Genomic DNA, 18836 nt, shown 5'->3' with positions numbered 1-18836 from the left:
CACGGATTCAGTTAATCCAATGCCTTTATAATTTTGTTTTTCTCTGCGATACCAGACAAAGCACCCCTATCTCAGCTCCTGCACTCTGGTCCTGTTACGTTCTAGCCTTGTGACGCCAGAATCGCCGGTTGTAATCTTCCCCTTCTTAGCCAACAGCGCCACTATGCGTCTGAACGCGGTCTTCCTCGCCGTAAAACCGCTTGGAAAATCTGTTCTATGGTGGTTCTATCTCGTTTACAGAATGACTATTATATTGCTTTCTTTTTCGATATCCTGAATTAATAAACTTTTTTACAAAACGTAAATCTATTTAGGTAGCATACTAATACGGAAAGCAAGAACATACATACTGTATATTTAATGTGCATTTTAGTCTATTTTTTTCAAATAGTACCTAATCCGAAAACTCAGAGGTGCAAAGCAGCCAAAGTTCACCTCGATATTAATGTGAGTTGAGGCTGCCCAGAACATCTAAAGGTCTGGTCACTGTTTCTTCAACTGTAAAATCTCTGGGGGAGAGGTTATCTTGTACTCCATATAGCACAGTTGTCGGCATTAAACAAACAGTAAAATGAAATAGTCTCTATAGTATGTCTGGCAAATTGCTTTCTGAGCCAATTTGTCCTACCCAGTGTTGTTAGTGCTATGGAATATTGTTGCTGCTGTCAGTGTTGCTGTTTTTGGAGGTCTGATGTCAGCTAAAACTTAACTTCCTTAAAAATACTCTTAACTTCCTTAAAAATATGGATGACACCAAGCTGGGAGGGATTGCAAGCACTTTGAAGGACAGGATTAGAATTCTAAAGGACCTTGAAAAATTGGAGAATTGGTCTGAAATCAACAAAATTAAATTAAATAAATAAAAATGCAAAGTATCTCCTTTAAGAAGGAAAAATCAAATGCACCACTCAGAGCGACTTTTTGGACAGGTGCGGAACAAATCACAAAATAGTTATTTCTACTCCTGCGCAATATATAATTAATAAGAAGAAGCAGCAGTCAGACCCTGGAGCTGGAGCCACCACTGCCACTGCTATCTGGGTTGAGGCTGGGGGCCTCGCATCAGGCAGGCTTGGGGCTGGGCAGCCGCTCATGCACAAGCATGGGGCCTGCCTCACAGGGAGAAGGCTGGTGAGGCACAGGCTACATGCTCCATTCCCACTCCCTGCAACCTCTGTGTAGCTTGGGTTTAATTGCTACAATCCTGCCATGGCCTCACCAAGCAGTGATTACCACATCAAGGCCCTTACATAAGTAGGGATGTAAAATGCCATGTTAACAAAGCAACATTGAGGCACTATTAGCTATAGCAAAAGCCTCGTTCTGCATTACATTCTTCAAATTTGCTGGCATTGCACTTTTCTTTTGGAGAGAGTGAGTTGTTACATTTAAATAAAATCACAAATTATAGCTCTACAGCCAAAATTCTTCTGAAATAAATGTAGTCAAACTTTACTAATTCTGAGTCACTGAGAACGAAAATGATGCTTAAAATTGTTGATTGGCTCTAGTTTTCAAGTTATGCTATTGGGTCAGTATATACGACCCTTGACTTGGGAATAGCAGAGGATAAGTGAGTTATAAAGGGAAGGGATCTCAATTTAAACCAGAAATGACTAAAATACATCTTTGACTGGATCTATGAATAAATCTATGACTGGGTTTGGACAGTACTTGCTTTTTAGGCAAAACAATGAATGATGCAATCTGAAGCTGGTATTGTGTCATACATTATATGAATTGCATCATGTTATTCCTAGAAGTCATGGGTGATGCAATCATAACGAAGCTTACATCACTCACTCTGCTGAACAAATTGCCCTATATCAGCTCTAGAAATCATACAGTGTCGTGCTCTCTTATTTGTCAGTGTTTGATTTTGCAAAGGGACACATTTCTGTTTAGCCAAAGTGAGCAGAGATGCCTCGTACTTGTGTGAACAGTGCAGATAACTTCTGCTATGTTTGTGGTGAAGTGACTTTTGCATCACAAAAGCGCAGTATAACCACGATGGTTAAGAAAGCCTATCACCTTTATTTTGGTGGCAAAATTGGAGATCAGGACAAGAGGTGGGCCCCACACATATGCTGCAACACTTGTGCAACAAATCTTCACCAGTGGTTGATCAGGAAAAGGAAATCTATGCCTTTTGCAGTGCCAATGATTTGGAGAGAGCCAACAGATCATACCAGCAATTGTTACTTCTGCATGGTGACTCCAGTTGGGAAAGGTGTGTCAAAGAAGAAAAAGTGGACTGTGCATTATCCAAACATTCCATCATCTATACGCCCAGTACCCCACGGAGAAGGACTGCCGGTTCCTGATGCACCAGAATCATTCTCACTTGAGTCAGATGAGGAAGAGGAAGAGGATGAAACTTCTGGTCTTGAACCATCAATGTCACAGGACCCACATTTTCTCCCATCCTCCTCCTCTGAACCACATCTCATAACACAAGGTGAACTGAATGACCTTGTCAGGGATTTGGAACTACCCAAGAGTAAAGCAGAGCTGTTGGGCTCCAGACTACAGCAGTGGAATCTTCTGGCAGGTGATGTTAGGGTTTCCATGTTCCGTGACCGTCAAAAGGATCTTGTCCCATTCTTCTTCATGGAAGGTGATCTTGTAGCCTGCAACAACATCGATGGTGTGATGGCAGCCCTCAACATCATTCACGATCCAGATGAGCAGAGACTGTTCATTGATTCATCGAAGACGAGTCTTAAAGCTGTTTTACTGCATAATGGCAATGTTTTGCCATCAATTCCAGTTGGTCATGCAGTCCATATGAAGGAAACCTATGACAACATGAAACAACTTTTGAGGTGCATAAACTATGACCAACATCAGTGGCAGCTTTGTGGCGATTTGAAAGTTGTTGCTCTCTTGCTTGGTCTGCAGACTGGATACACAAAGTACTGCTGTTTTCTCTGCGAAAGGGATAGTTGTTGTTATTGCCCACAAGGGTCCGAGGTACTCTGCAAGAACGAGACCGACTCCACACTGAGAGTAATTGGCTTTAAAGAAGGTAAAGTGAGTACACACATCTGGGACCCCAACCCCTGCTGCTGCTGTGACGACTGACCCAGCGCCCCTGCCCTCTGCCTGGGGGTCAAAAACAAAAAAAAAAACAAAGCATTTTCATTTATAGCAGCAGCAAGCAGCAGCAGCATATACATAATGCAATAGACACTCTCCACTCTCCCTGCTCCTGCTGACAACACACAGGAACTTACCACACAGCAGCAGCCAGCAGTCTACAGCAGGTCTGCTGTAGCATGCTGTGTCAGGCTGAGAAAGCGGAACTGCCTGAGCTAAGCCATAACAAAATCTTCCAAGGTTCCCTAGACTGCTACAGTTGTGCAAGAGATTCCCACTACATCAAGAAAGGTTGGCCACTCCGACAGTCATTGGAGCCTGGGAGGAAAAGTGTTCAGCATCCACCACTTGTTGAATCAAGGAAGATTTTGTTACCACCCTTACACATCAAGCTGGGTCTGATGAAGAACTTTGTCAAGGCCATTGACAAAACACAAGCAGCTTTCAAGTACCTCCATGGAAAATTTCCAAGGTTAAGTGAAGCTAAGATAAAGGAAGGTGTCTTTGTTGGTCCTCAGATTCGTGAACTTCTTCGAGATGATGCATTTGACCATGCACTGCGTGGCAAGGAAAAGATGGCATGGAAAGCCTTCCAGTTAGTGGCAATAAATTTTCTCGGAAACAACAAGGCAGACAACTACAGGTTGTTGGTGGAAAACCTCCTCAAGGCATACAAAAGGCTTGGTTGCAACATGTCACTAAAGATATATTTTTTGCACTCTCATCTAGATTTTTTCCCACTGAACTGCAGAGCAGTGAGCGACGAGCATGGTGAGCAATTTCACCAGGACATTGCAACAATGGAGAAATGCTATCAGGGCAAATGGAGTCCATCAATGCTTGCAGACTATTGCTGGACAGTGACAAGAGATGCTCCATTTAATGAATACAAGAGACAAGCCAAGATGTGCCAAGTAGACACTGAATAGGACTAAACTACGTACTTAATAGTTTTTTGCCTTTTGTTTCATAATAAATTTCAGTTATATAACCCTTTTGCTGATTTTTAAAGTGTTACATAAACAGGACAGGTGAAATATTATCATGTAAAGCAACCATAAACACATGAAAAGACCTAGGTTTACAATTTATGATTAAAATGCTACTATCTACACAATATACATAGACATAAAATGTAAAAACTTAAATAACTTAAAAACAGTAGCCAATCAGTTATTTTAATTGTCATATTTGAATTCAGCACATCAAAATACATAATAAATAGCACATTTTATCTCTGAAGCAGACGACTTCTCAAAAATTGTAGACCAGTGTTATCCTTAAATCCATATATATTATCAATACAAATTATACAAAATGTATTTTGAATCTTTTTTCAGTTCTTGGTTAGGCTGCAGCTCACTTCCCTGGACTGGGGCGCCATCCCTGGCCCAACTGCAAAATGGGAATAACTGGCTAGATGGTAATACTGCTGAAAAGGATTTGGAGGTTATAGTGGATCACAAATTGAATACAAGTCAACAATCTGATGCCTTTCTGGAAAAAAACACTAATATCATTACCGGGTGTATTAGCAGAAGTGTTGTATCTAAGGCTTGGGAGGTAACTGTCCTGCTCTGTTTGGTACTGGTGAGATCTCAGCTGGAGTATTGCATCCAATTCTGGGCCTCACACTTTAAGAGACATGTGGAGAAGTTGGAGAGAGTCCAGAGGAGCGAAACAAATATGATAAAGGTTTAGAAAACCTGACCTATGAGGAAAGGTTAAAGAAATTGGGCATGTTGAGAAAACAAGACTGAGGTGGGACCTGATAACAGTCTTCAAATATGTTATTAGCTCTTATCAAGAGGACTGTGATCTATTGTTCTCCATAGTCACTGAAGAGAGGACAAGAGGTAATGGACTTAATTTGTAGCAAGGGAGATTAAGTTTAGATATTAGGAAAAACTTTCTAACTACAAGGGTAGTTATGCTCCTGAGGCTTCCAAGGGAGGTTGTAGAATGCTGTCACTGGAGTTTTTTAAGAACAGGTTGGACAAACACTCATCAGGAATGGTCTAGGTCTAGGTTTACTTGGTCCTGCCATAGTGCAGGGGGTTGGACTTCATGATTTCTCAAGGTCCCTTCTAGCCCTATATGTCTATGATTCTAGTATTCAAACTGATTTCAAATGAAATTCCACAAAGGGAGATTCACAATTATTATTAACACTTTGAACCTTTCTGAGTGGCATCACTTGACATGATTTTCATAAATGAGTTTCTGAAGTTATAGTAATAATTTCATTGTCCCCCACTTCCTAAATGTGTCACCATTTGCTACTATAAAGACCAGAACAAATGCTTTAATTAAAAGGATCTTTGTTTTTGTTGCCTAAATTTTTCCCCCTTGTACATTTATCAGATTACAGCATTATTATTACAACGTCTAATATATTCAGTGAAAACAATGTGATACTCTGTCATCACTGAAGAAGCATTTATCTCATTGTCCACTTTCTTGTGTGAATGATGCAGTGCTGCTGAGCAATGACATCCACATGTGTTGTGGGTCCTCAACAAAGCCTCCACCAGGCCCTTTAAAGTCCACGGAAGTGGAGTCAAGGTAGCAGGATCAGGTCAATGCACTATGGTCAGTCTATTGAATCTGGTGCTTAATAGAGTTCCACTCCATATTCTTATCGATAAACTACAGGCATGTGAGCCATCTGGAGTCAGACTTGCTTTAAATAATCAAAAACACAAAAGAATTATTTATAACTCACTATCCTGCTAGGAGCAGGTCTTGAGTGAGCTGCACATAGTGCATTCTGGTTCAGATAATATTCAAGAAAGAGCTAGAGGAAAAAGTGAAGAATAAATAAAAAATAAAAAAGTGTGAATACTATATAACTAAGCATAATCCTATCTACTTTGGAGCATTTGGTACAACTTCATAAACTGGAGAATAATCAATAACTGGGTATTAAGCAAAAATAAATGTAACATGGTTATAGTAAGAAGAACAATCTAATTAGAGTATTAAATGGGATGAGCTTAGCCATCGTAGCGAAAACTATATGATTAGAGTAGGAATTAACTTGAGTCTCAGTCCACATCTTTATAATGTCAACACACATACAGTAAGTGCCATACTGTTAGTATTCACGGGATTTTCATCAGTAAGGGTTTTCAACCCCGCTGAGACTTCAGATATCCATTTTTGGTCATTGTGGTTTTTTGTTCATTTGTTTGTTTGTTTTAAAAAACCCATAAACTGGAGAATATAAGAACATAAGAATGGCCGTACCAGGTCAGACCAAAGGTCCATCTAGCCCAGTATCCGGTCTACCAACAGTGGCCAATGCCAGGTGCCCCAGAGGGAGTGGACTTAACAGGCAATGATCAAGTGATCTCTCTCCTGACATCGATCTCCATCCTCTGACAAATAGAGGCTAGGGACACCATTTCTTTCCCATCCTGGCTAATAGCCATTAATGGACTTCACCATCATGAATTTATCCAGTTCTCTTTTAAATGCTGCTAAAGTCCTAGCCTTCACAACTTCCTCAGGTAAGGAGTTCCAAAAGTTGACCATGCACTGCGTGAAGAAGAACTTGCTTGTATTTGTTTTAAACCTGCTGCCTATTAATTTCATTTGGTGACCCCTAGTTCTTGTATTATAGGAATAAGTAAATAACTTTTCCTTATCCACTTTCTCCACATCACTCATGATTTTATATACCTCTATCATATCCCCCCTTAGTCTCTTATTTTCCAAGCTGAAGAGTCCTAGCCTCTTTAATCTCTCCTCATATGGGACCCGTTCCAAACCCCTAATCATGTTAGTTGCCCTTTTCTGAATCTTTTCTAATGCCAGTATATCTTTATTGAGATGAGGAGACCACATCTGTTCACAGTATTCGAGATGTGGGCATACTATCGATTTATATAAGGGCAATAATATATTCTCAGTCTTATTCTCTATGTCCTTTTTAAAGATTCCTAACTTCCTGTTTGCTTTTTTCACTGCCTCTGCACACTGCGTGGACATCTTCAGGGAACTATCCATGATGACTCCAAGATCTTTTTCCTGATTTGTTGTAGCTAAATTAGCCCCCATCATATTGTATGTATAGTTGGGGTTATTTTTTCCAATGTGCATTACTTTACATTTATCCATGCTATATTTCATTTGCCATTTTGTTGCCCAGTCACTTAGTTTTGTGAGATCTTTTTTAAGTTCGTCACAGTCTGCTTTGGTCTTAACTATCTTGAGCAGTTTAGTATCATCTGCAAACTTTGCCACCTCACTGTTTACACCTTTCTCCAGATCATTTATGAATAAGTTGAATAGGATTGGTCCGAGGACTGACCCTTGGGGAACACAACTCCTCTCTATTCTGAGAATTTACCATTTATTCCTAGCCTTTGTTCTCTGTCTTTTAACCAGTTCTCAATCCATGAAAGGACCTTCCCTTTTATCCCATGACAGCTTAAGTTACGTAAGAGCCTTTGGTGAGGGACCTTGTCAAAGGCTTTCTGGAAATCTAAATACACTATGTCCACCAGATCCCCTTTGTCCACATGTTTGTTGACCCCTTCAAAGAACTCTAATAGATTAGTAAGCCACGATTTCCCTTTACAGAAACCATGTTGACTATTGCTCAACAGTTTACGTTTTTCTATGTGTCTGACAATTTTATTCTTAATTATTGTTTTGACTAATTTGCCCGGTACCAATGTTAGACTTACCGGTCTGTAATTGCTGGGATCACCTCTAGAGACCTTTTTAAATATTGGTGTTAATTTAGCTAACTTCCAGTCATTGGGTACGGAAGCCAATTTAAAGGACAGGTTACAAACCTTAGTTAATAGTTCCGCAACTTCACATTTGAGTTCTTTCAGAACTCTTGGGTGAATGCCATCTGGTCCCAGTGTCTTGTTAATGTTAAGTTTATCAATTAATTCCAAAACCTCCTCTAGTGACACTTCAATCTGTGACAGTTCCTCAGATTTGTCATCTATAAAAGCCGGCTCAGGTTTGGGAATCTCCCTAACACCCTCAGCCGTGAAGACTGAAGCAAATAATCCATGTAGTTTCTCCGCAATGACTTTATTGTTTTTAAGCGCTCCTTTTGTATCTCGATCATCAAGGGGCCCCACTGGTTGTTAAGCAGGCTTCCTGCTTCTGATGTACTTATTTTGTTATTACCTTTGGAGGTTTTGGCTAGCCATTCTTCAAACTCCTCTTTGGCTTTTCTTATTACATTCTTGCACTTAATTTGGCAGCATTTATGCTCCTTTCTATTTGCCTCACTAGGATTTGACTTCCACTTTTAAAAGGAAGTCTTTTTATCTCTCACTGCTTCTTTTACATGGTTGTTATGCCACGGTGGCTCTTTTTTAGTTCTTTTACTGTGTTTCTTAATTTGGGATATACATTGAAGTCAGGCCTCTATTATGGTGTCTTTAAAAAGCTCCCATGCAGCTTGCAGGGATTTCACTTTAGTCACTGTACTTTTTAACTTCTGTTTAACTAACCTCCTCATTTTTGCATAGTTTCCCCTTTTGAAATTAAATGCAACAGTGTTGGGCTGTTGAGATGTTCTTTCCACCACAGGGATGTTGAATGCTATTGTATTATGGTCACTATTTCCAAGCGGTCCTGTTATAGTTACCTCTTGGACCAGCTCCTGCGCTCCACTCAGGACTAAATCTCCCCTTGTAGGTTCTCGTACCAGCTGCTCCATGAAGCAGTCATTTAAAATATCGATAAATTTTATCTCTGCATTTCATCGTGAAGTGAAATGTTCCCAGTCAATATGGGGATAATTGAAATCCCCCACTATTATTGAGTTATTAATTTTGATAGCCTCTCTAATTTCCCTTAGCATTTCATCATCATTATCACTGTCCTGGTCAGGTGGTCAATAATAGATCCGTAATGTTATATTCTTATTAGAGCATGGAATTTCTATCCATAGAGAGTCTATGGAACATGTGGATTCACTTAAGATTTTTATTTCATTTGATTCTACATTTTCTTTCACATATAGTGCCACTCCCCGCCCGCACCACCTGTTCCATCCTTCCAATATATTTTGTACCCCAAAATGATTGTGTCCCATTGATTGCTCTCAGTCCACCAGGTTTCTGTGATGCCTATTATATCAATATCCTCCTTTATCACAAGGCACTTTAGTTCACCCATCTTATTATTTAGACTTCTAGCATTTGTATACAAGCACTTTAAAAGCTTGTCACTGTTTATTTGTCTGCCCTTTTCTGATGTGTCAGAATCTTTTTTATGTGAATGTTTATCATCTGATCTGGCCCTTACATTATCCTCTTCCATCCTCTGCTCCTGACTTTAACCTGGAGATTCTCTATCATTAGACTCTCCCCAAGAGAAGTCTCTGTCCGATCCACATGCTCCGCTGCAGCAGTAGGCTTTCCCCCATCTCCTAGTTTAAAAACTTCTCTACAACCTTTTTAATGTTTAGTGCCAGCAGTCTGGTTCCACTTTGGTTTAGGTGGAGCGTTCAAGGGAGAGCAGAAAATGAACAAAGGTTGGAAAATCAGCCCCAACAAGAGAGGTCCAGAGCAAAGAGAAAATAAAAGACAGGGAAGTAGTGGTGACTATGTATAATTCCCTAAAAATATGATATAGAAGCATCCGCATAATTAAGCAGGAAACAGCGAGCGAGAAGTAGTGGTATTATTAACTTGAAGCAAGGGAAATATAGATTTTATTGCGTTTAGGGAACAGAACGTGCAGTCACAATACACTCCAGTTATTTCACTTCAAATTGCTTAATCTTACTCCTGATGTGTGCTAATTTAACACAGAGACGTTTAATTTGAGTGAATAATGATGTGAACAACTACAAAATTTAACCAAGAGATGAACACACACACAAGATATGACTGTTGGGATTATATGCCATAATTTCAGTGCTAAACGTGCTAGTGGTCAGTGACCATTATATTAGCCAGAGATATCTGGCGGGTAAATCTCCCTCAGTGTTTGGTAAACCATGTTAAGAAGTGAATAATTGTGAGGGCCACAGCTAAACCTGGAAAGGGTCATACCTCTAGTGTGAATATAAACATGTTAGGGGTATGATCCATATCGAAGAACATATGTTAAAGGTCAGATTTGTTTTTAACGGAAATAATATGAAGAAATTTGAAAGAGTTTCCAAAGGTGGTTGTGAGCTCAACCGTCAATGGAGAAATTAAAGGCGAGGGTAACGGTCTGAAAAACAAGTGTTTAAAGTTCGGTACCTTAGAGGCGTGGTCTAACTTTCCAAGTTACAGCGTTCTTTCAACTCCCACTAAAGAAAATGGAAACCCAGAAAAAAGGCTACTTTTATTCGGGTGCCTGAATATGGGTTTGCTTGCCTGTGTTTAGGCCCCCATCTGGAAAATTTTGATCCAGACATATATGATACATTCGATATCTGGGGAACAGTGTTGTTCCATGAGTTCCACACTCCCGGTGGATAAGCTAAGAAATGGCATTTCATGTCTTTCCAGATAATGGCGATCCCTACATTCCAGTCCTATAGGGAATCAGTCTGGAATTTTCCTCATCTTTTTCTACATGAAAAGATTTTACACGTAAATTGCATTACATGTTAATTCATGGAACTAAGTGACCTCATGAATCTTATCAAGCAGAGTTCAAAGTGGAATAATTTTATCGAGACTTCAGTGGAGCTGACAGTGTTACATGTTCTTCATCCCACACAATACTACAGTTTCGCAACAAAGGCTAACATTTTCAAAAGTGACTAAGTTATTTTAAAGGAAGTCCCATTTTCAAAAGTGATTTAGGCATTTCTGTCGCTCTCGAAAATTTAACCAAAATCACTAATCTAAAATAATATCTGTATACACAAGGACATCGCCATCATCAATCATCATCATCATCATCATCAATCATCATCATCATCATCATCGGATTTCTATGAGAAGAGGAATATTCATAATTAAAGCACAAGGCAAGGGCGTGAAGATTGACCAGTAGGGATATATATGGCTAAATTATTACTATGCACACTCAGATTGCTTAAAATTCTGTTAAACTCTTACTAACAAGCATCAAAGCAAATTTGGAAAATTAAATATTAATCAACACAAGCGGATATTCTGTCCTGACTCACTGATTCTATCTGAATACCCGCATGGGAATTATTAAGAAAATGATTGACTCTGATCTTGTCTATTTCAGAATTCCGAGCAATAAAACTAGGGATTATTGGTCAGAGAAATTTAAACTCGCTGTTACTCGATCCGTTTGTCAAACAGACTTCATAATGGCACGGCTGGGGTAGGATTCCGGGTCCACTGGCACCTACTAAATCACCGCGGAAGCCGTTAGCGCCATAAAAATTGCCACAAACCGAGTTATATTTTTCACTAAAATTTCGCCTTTTACATCCCTTAATAATTACAAATACTACTATCGAAAATAAAAAATGAATGAAATCATAGCCAGCGCTATCACTAAATATGTAGTCAATGTGCTGTCCTTCTCTTCTTCGCTGGGTACCTCAAAAATCTGCAAAAACGGATCTGAAAATCCATCCACCACAAGAAAATTTAGCGTCGCTGTGGTTGATAGGAGTGGTTCTGAAGAGACTTGGGTCTGTGGCCTTCAGCAGCTGGTAGGAAAGCCAAGAATTCTGACGGGAATCTCCATCCACAGCCACCACCTTCGTCACCAGGTAACCCGCCTCCGCCGACCTGGGAACCAGGTCATTAGCCTGGGAGCTGCTGTTCTGCAGAGGGTATAAAATGAAGGGGGAGTTGTCATTGTCATCAATTATCACAACCCGGACAATGACTTCAGAGCTTAGTGGAGGGGACCCGCCATCTGCAGCTCTCACTGTGACCTGGAACTCTCTTATCTGTTCATAATCCATGGATCGCAGAGCGTACACATTCCCATTTTCCGAGTTTATGGAGATATAAGAGAGAAGCGGAAGGCCACCTACCTCAGCAGGCAATAGAGAGTATGTCACTTTGGCATTCTGCTCTGAGTCCGAATCAATAGCACTGACTTCGCCAATCTTTATCCCTGGGCCGTTGTTTTCTCTTATATACATAGTGTATGACGCTTCATTAAACCCGGGAGAATTGTCATTAATATCTGATATTTTCACGGTGATTGTCACTGCACTAGCGAGACTGGGAGATCCCAAATCCTGAGCAGTGATTGTTATGTTGTACTCCGATAGTCTCTCACGATCCAGTGCGCCTTCAGTCACCAGAGAGTAGGAATTTTTTGATATTTTTCTGACAGTAAAAGGCAGCTCGTCCTCTATGGAGCAGACCGTTTTCCCATTATCGCCGGAGTCCCGGTCCCTGACGCTGAACAGAGCCATCACTCTCCCCTGCTGGGAGTTCTCGGGGATAGGGCTGGTAAGGGATGTTATGGTCACCTCCGGAGCATTGTCATTCATATCCAGCAATTCCACCAGGACTTTGCAGTTTGCAGACAGACCCCCGCCGTCCATGCCCTGTATGTCTATCTCATAGTTTTCCCTGTCTTCAAAATCCAATGGCCGCTTGAGTCGAATTTCCCCGGTGACAGGATTTATCTTAAAAGTTTGGCGATTTTCCTCTGAATTTTGAATAATGGAATAGGATATTTCCCCATTAATTCCTTCGTCTAAATCGGTAGCAGAGACTGTAGCTAACAATTAATCTTCAAGTGTATTTTCCAAAATCTGGACTTTATAAAGAAGCCGAGAAAACACCGGATGATTATCGTTTATATCTAGAACCATAACTCGAATTCGGGCTGTACCCGACAGCGGCGGGGAACCACCATCGATAGCTATGAGTGTGAAACTGATCTCCGGCTTCTCCTCACGGTCCAGGGGTTTATCCAGCACCAGCTCTGCGTACTTTCTGCCGTCACTGCGATCCCGAGTATAAATCTGAAAATAGTCATTAGAGCTAATGCTGTAATTCTGGAGACTGTTGTTGCTCACATCTAAATCCTGGGCACTCTCCAGTAAAAACCGGTTTCCAGGCATAGTACTTTCCGAGATCTTTAGGACAAATTCATTATTTAAGAACACCGGCGAATGGTCATTTATATCATAAACGCTTACCTCAGCTCGGTAGGACTGTAGTGGACTCTGCAGCAATATCTCAAAATGCACCAGGCAAGGGTCGATCTGCCCGCAGAGCTCCTCTCGGTCTATTTGTTCTTGTACAAACAAATCCCCAGTGCTGCGGTCGAGCTGAAAATACTGTTTTTCCCCTTCAGAAATAATCCGGGCCCGCCGAGCGGACAGTTTCTCGCCTTTCAGCCCCAAATCCTTTGCAATATTCGTCACGAAAGACCCGCTTCCTGTTTCTTCAGTCACAGCATACCGAAGCGTTTCAGTTCTCACCTCCGGCACACAGAGAAAAAGGATCAGAGACAGAACCTGCCATGTCAGGCCTTTCTCACTATTTCTCCTCCCCATGTTTCCTTGTAACCGAACCTCTTCTACAGAGACCTGTTCTCTCTTTACATATATTTCAGCGTCCCTTAGTCGCGCTTACAGACAAGAATCTTTGCCGTCTCCATCTGAAGTTCTTTCAGGAACAGCGCAGTTCACATTCTGGACAACGCATTTATTATAGTCTGTTTCCTTGCCTGGCTGAGAGACGCTGTCTCTGACTAATGGAGTCACCCAGAGCCGCAGTTCTCTTTCTTCGCCTTTGTGGTGAGCAGCGCCACCAAGGGTCTGTATTAAAAATTACTGAGATATTTTCAATGTAAAAATGGTTTATACATTTCATATCGTCAGACATAACCGCAATAAAATATTTAATGAAATCTGAAATAGAATAATGTACAATTCGAAACAAATAAATACGAGTAGCCTTATTATATTAAAAAGATTAAACAGACACTTGATATCAGCATGATTTATTGTAAAAACGATTAATTTTAACGTTTCTCTTTGAGGTACTTTTTCCGCCACACTGATTTCAAGTGGGAGGGGTAATGAAGGAAATAAAATATACTCTTTTTGTTTTCGTTATAAATTTATCCCTTGTGTAACTCCATTGACCTCAATGAGATTACAGCCGGAATAAATTTGGTCCAATACGCCTAAGAAACTTCCCTTACCCATTCCCAGATATTGACCTGTACGATGCCAAATGCGTTTCATAATGTATTTGAACGACTTATTTAAAACAAACAAACAAACAAACAAACATGCTTAGATCTAAACTCCTAATATTAGTTAGGGATTTTATCTGAAATCACTACTTCATCCTGTGGACAGTTTTCCTTTATCTAAATATTTTCTATATTTTCCCGGAATCTAAATTCAATTCGGGGTAGATGGTTATACACTTCTTAAACCAGGCCCACGGCTCTGCACTTGCGGGGGTTAGTATTTGTGTTTGCTTTGTAATACCTCGACTGATACGGCAGAAGCAGCCTATGCATCAGGGAGATCCCTTGAAATGGATCTAGAACAAATAATCACTTCCCGATTCATTGAAAAGTTGAGATGGGACCTATAGGTAGCTTCAAAGTATAGCGGTATTTTTCTCAGGCTACTATCTTCTTCAGAATCTCAGATTTCCTTTAGGAATAAGCAAATCTCTAGCAGTTACAGTTTCAAAGAAAACCAAAAATATATTAACTCAGCGTAACCGATACAGAGATGCCTATGCGAGTCTGCAGAGAAGCTGAAATAATAGATCTGAGAGTGTTGTGAACTGCCCCATTCATCTCAGTGAAGAGTTAGCGCACAGATACCCAATGACAACTCAAATGTCGGCCTTTTAAAATATTTCCTTCTTTGGAGAATAAAGGAGAAGATCATAGATCTACACAATCTACTGTGTCACATTTTGGTGACCCACATTCTTGCAGTTTATTTTAGAGGTGAAGCTCAGAAGAATCTGATCACCTTTTTTGCCAACAGGACCCCTGTTGGCTATGAATCAAACCTGTACTAGCAGTTTCATGTGCTAACATGTATTTTAATTTTTATTTGTATCTACTTGGCTTCCGAAACTTTTCTCCTTCTAAATACAATTCTATTACTCATAAAGTAGACATAGACCCTTTACCAACATCTGGACAGTTATTATGTAACTGGATGATCACTTACATATCAAGGTCATACCTGCTGTGACTACATGGACATCAGAATGAATTTGTCTCCACACATTTTGCTGTACCCATATTTACAGATGAAACTATTTCAATTTTTCGCAAACTGTCCATACATTACATATGTTCTAGTCCTTTCTCCCTTTTTAGGGATTCTGCTTTGTGCTTTACTAGCCGATGACACAAACAGTCCATAATTAACACTATTAACATATTAAAATATAAAAGTTTATACATTCGAAGACAATCATATACAGACATTATCATTTACCAATATTCTTCAAAATTACAAAAACTAAACCATGAAGGAATTTTCTTTATAGGCACCTATGTTAATTAACACAGGGAAAAGAAGAAAATTTTATTGTAAATGATCAATCAATAACATAGCTATAGAAAATTAAGAATATCTATGTAAAAGGTTTAAGCATTTTCAAATTCACTTATTAATTCCTGTACATTAAAGAGGCAAGTAACTGATGGAAAAATCAATATTTTTGCTTTCAAAATTATTATAATATTCTTACCTGACTAGATGACTTCATTTCGTTTCCCTTGGTAGAGTTCATAGGAAAATCCGAATTCGTTTTTCCATTAAATTGCTGTTCTGGAAGACTGGGAGGGGATAATGGATCAGAGGAATTTGAATTCACCGGTTCCTGATCCAGATGCTAAACAAACTTCATAGCCATAACCTCGGGACAAAGTTCCATTACCTGTTACATCTACCAAATTATTCTGGAAATTTACATCTCCATAAAAATGACCAGAAGCACAAAAATATTTGTCTCTACAGTTTCTTCTCTTGTATATCTTAATAATTATAAAAATGATTACTGAAATTAGAAAAAAGAAATGAAACTAAAGACAATGACATTACTAAATACATAGTCAACGTGTTTCCTGCTCATCTTCTGCTCCCTTTGCTGCATCAACAGATTGCTTATAACCATCTGAAATCCATCCACTAGAAGTATATTTAGTGTTACTGATGAAGAAAGTGGCGATTCTCCGTTGTCTCTGACAAGCGCAATAAGTTTTTGCTTCACGGTATCTCGGACTGTTATTATCCTTGTGGCTTTTACCTCTCCATTTTGAGATCCCACACTGAACAGCACTGGGTCTGTGGCCTTTAGCAGCTGGTAGGAAAGCCAAGAATTCTGACCGGAATCTTCATCCACAGCCACCACCTTCGTCACCAGGTAACCCGCCTCCGCCGATCTGGGAACCAGGTCATTAGCAGAGGAGCTGCTGTTCTGTAGAGGGTATAAAATGAAGGGGGCGTTGTCATTTTCATCAATTATCACAACTCGGACATTGACTTCAGAGCTTCGTGGAGGGGACCCGCCATCTCACTGCAACCCGGAAACCTCTTATCTGTTCATAACCCACGGATCGCAGAATGTAGACGTTGCCATTCTCAGAATTGACGGAAAAGTAAGAGGATAAAGGGAAGATTCCTTTCTGATCTGGTAATATTTAATAGATCACTTTGGCATTTTGCTCTGAATCTAAATCAGTGGCCTTTACATTTCCAGTCAATATGGATGGATTCTTGTTTTCCCTTATAGATATGAGATAGGATGTTTGAACGCCGGTGCGTTTTCATTGATATCTGAAATTTGCATCGTGATGGTCTCCTGAGTGATTAGGTTGCGAGACCCCAGCATCCATAGCCGTAATGGTTACCTTATACTCTGATAACTTCTCTCTGTCCGGAGCCTTATCACTCACCAGAGCGTAACAGCAAACGGAAGATTCTCTTGGATGGAGCAAGTAGTTCTCCATTATCTACCGAGTCTCGGTGTCTCACACTAAAAAGCGCAACCACCGTCTTCTGGTATCGGGCTGTTCAGAGACGTTACATTATTGCAATTTCTGGGTGATTGGCATTCACATCCACAATCTCCACGAGGACTCTGCAGTGTGCAGACAGACCCTCTCCAGCCTGAGTTCTGATTTTCATCTCATGGGTCTAGTCCTATTCGAAACCCACCTCCACTATCACTTTTTTTTCTCCTGTCACAGAATCTCTTGCAAAAATGTGTTGACTTCTTTCTGAGATCTCGTTAAAAGAATATGTTATCTGGCTGTTTGTTCCTTCGTCCATGTTTGTAGCAGATAGTTTGCAAATTATTTGGTATTTAGGAACATTTTCAAATGCATGCACTTTGTACAGGAACTGACTAAAGCCAGGGGTGTTACCACTGATATCCAGAACAACAACTCGTATGTGAGCTGTGCCGGTCTTCTGGGGAAGGCCTTCCCCGCTCCCGTCCCCTCAGAAGCGGTGAGAATCAAATTAAATTCTGGCTGCTCCTCCCGATCTAATGTTTTTTTCTAATACCAGTTCAGCATATTTACTACTGTCTCCTCTAGCTTGCGCATACAGCCGGAAATGTTCATTGGGGCTAATCGTGCAGTTCTGGATGGCATTTGTTTTCCAGGGGAAAGCGGGTATTTTTCTGGGTCAGTTCTGGAATTTCGAACATAAATTCTTTCTTTCGGAAACTAGGGGAATTGTCATTCACATTCTGTCTTCACCTCAAAACGATGCAGCTGCAATGGATTTTCCAATACTATACAAACACGGGTCAGTCTGTCCGCACAGATGTTCACGGTCTATTTTCTCCTTTATTATCACATCCCCTGAGCCGGTGATGAGCTGAAAATACTTTTTGCTATTTTGTGAAATCAGCCGGGCCCTGCGAGCAGTTTCCCTACGGGCAGCTACGGACATGATGTCCTGTTCTTCAGGCACGGAATAGCAGATCACCCCACACAGCGCTCCGGACAAGCAAAGATACAGAAAGAAAGACAGTACTTTCCTTTTTCTGATGTGGTTCCCCATTCCGCCAGCCATTCCCGGGTCTGATCTAAAATACAACCCTGTTCTGATGCCTAAAAATAGTTCCTGTGGTACCGGAGCAATAGTTTGATTTACAGTATGTGTGCGGGGTAAAACAATTCGGTTTTAGATAGATACCTAATTATCTTTCTTCAGAAAGGACTGTTCGTCTTTTATCTCGGGGATGCTCCCTGTGAGGAGATTCTTCCTAACACCGCCTTGATACACTATTATTCCGTAGCTCTCTTTCAGCCCCACCTTTAGTAACAGCGCCACCTAGAGTCTCAAACAGCACCTTTGCTTTCAGATCCAAGCTAATTTTAAAGATTATCATCATAGAATGAGGAACTGGAAGGGACCTCGAGAAGTCATCTAGTTCAGTCCCCTGCACTTGAAGCAGGACTAAGTATTATCTAGACCATCTCTGACCTGTGTTTGTCCAACCTGCTCTTATGATGGAGATTCTACAACCTCCCTAAGCAATTTACTCCAGTGCTCAGTTAGGAAGTTTTTCCTAATATACAACCTAAACCACCCTTGCTACAATTTAAGCCCATTGCTTCTTGTCCTATCCTCCACGGTTAAAAAGAGCAATTTTTCTCCCTCCTCCTTGTAACAACCTTTCATGTACTTGAAAACTGTTATCATGTCCCCTCTCAGTCTTCTTTTCAATCTTCCCTCATTGGTCATGTTCTCTAGACCTTTAATCATTTTTTTTGCTCTTCTCTGGACTTTCTCCAATTTGTCCAAATCTTTCCTGAAATGTGGTGCCCAGATCTGGACAGAATACTTCAGTTGAGGCCTA

General features: G+C 40.4%; 1 protein-coding gene and 2 pseudogenes across 1 annotated transcript; all 3 read right to left on the bottom strand.

Moving 5' to 3' along the window:
* Nucleotides 1-9791: 9791 nt before the first annotated feature.
* Nucleotides 9792-13096, bottom strand: LOC120369823 (protocadherin beta-1-like). The gene is given in 3 exon segments (XM_039483497.1): nt 9792-11526; nt 11529-11680; nt 11682-13096. Coding segments are annotated over 3 exon segments (1779 nt in total). The 5' UTR covers nt 13091-13096; the 3' UTR covers nt 9792-11308.
* Nucleotides 13097-15816: 2720 nt separating this feature from the next.
* On the bottom strand, nt 15817-17149 carry LOC120370238 (annotated as a pseudogene).
* Nucleotides 17150-17164: 15 nt separating this feature from the next.
* Nucleotides 17165-18034, bottom strand: LOC120370237 (annotated as a pseudogene).
* Between the last annotated feature and the right edge of the window lie 802 nt (nt 18035-18836).

Source organism: Mauremys reevesii, linkage group 8, assembly GCF_016161935.1.
Source record: "Mauremys reevesii isolate NIE-2019 linkage group 8, ASM1616193v1, whole genome shotgun sequence".
Taxonomy (NCBI): domain Eukaryota; kingdom Metazoa; phylum Chordata; order Testudines; family Geoemydidae; genus Mauremys; species Mauremys reevesii.
The sequence above is the reverse complement of the archived record's forward strand: the minus strand, read 5'-3'. Positions and strand labels throughout refer to the sequence as shown.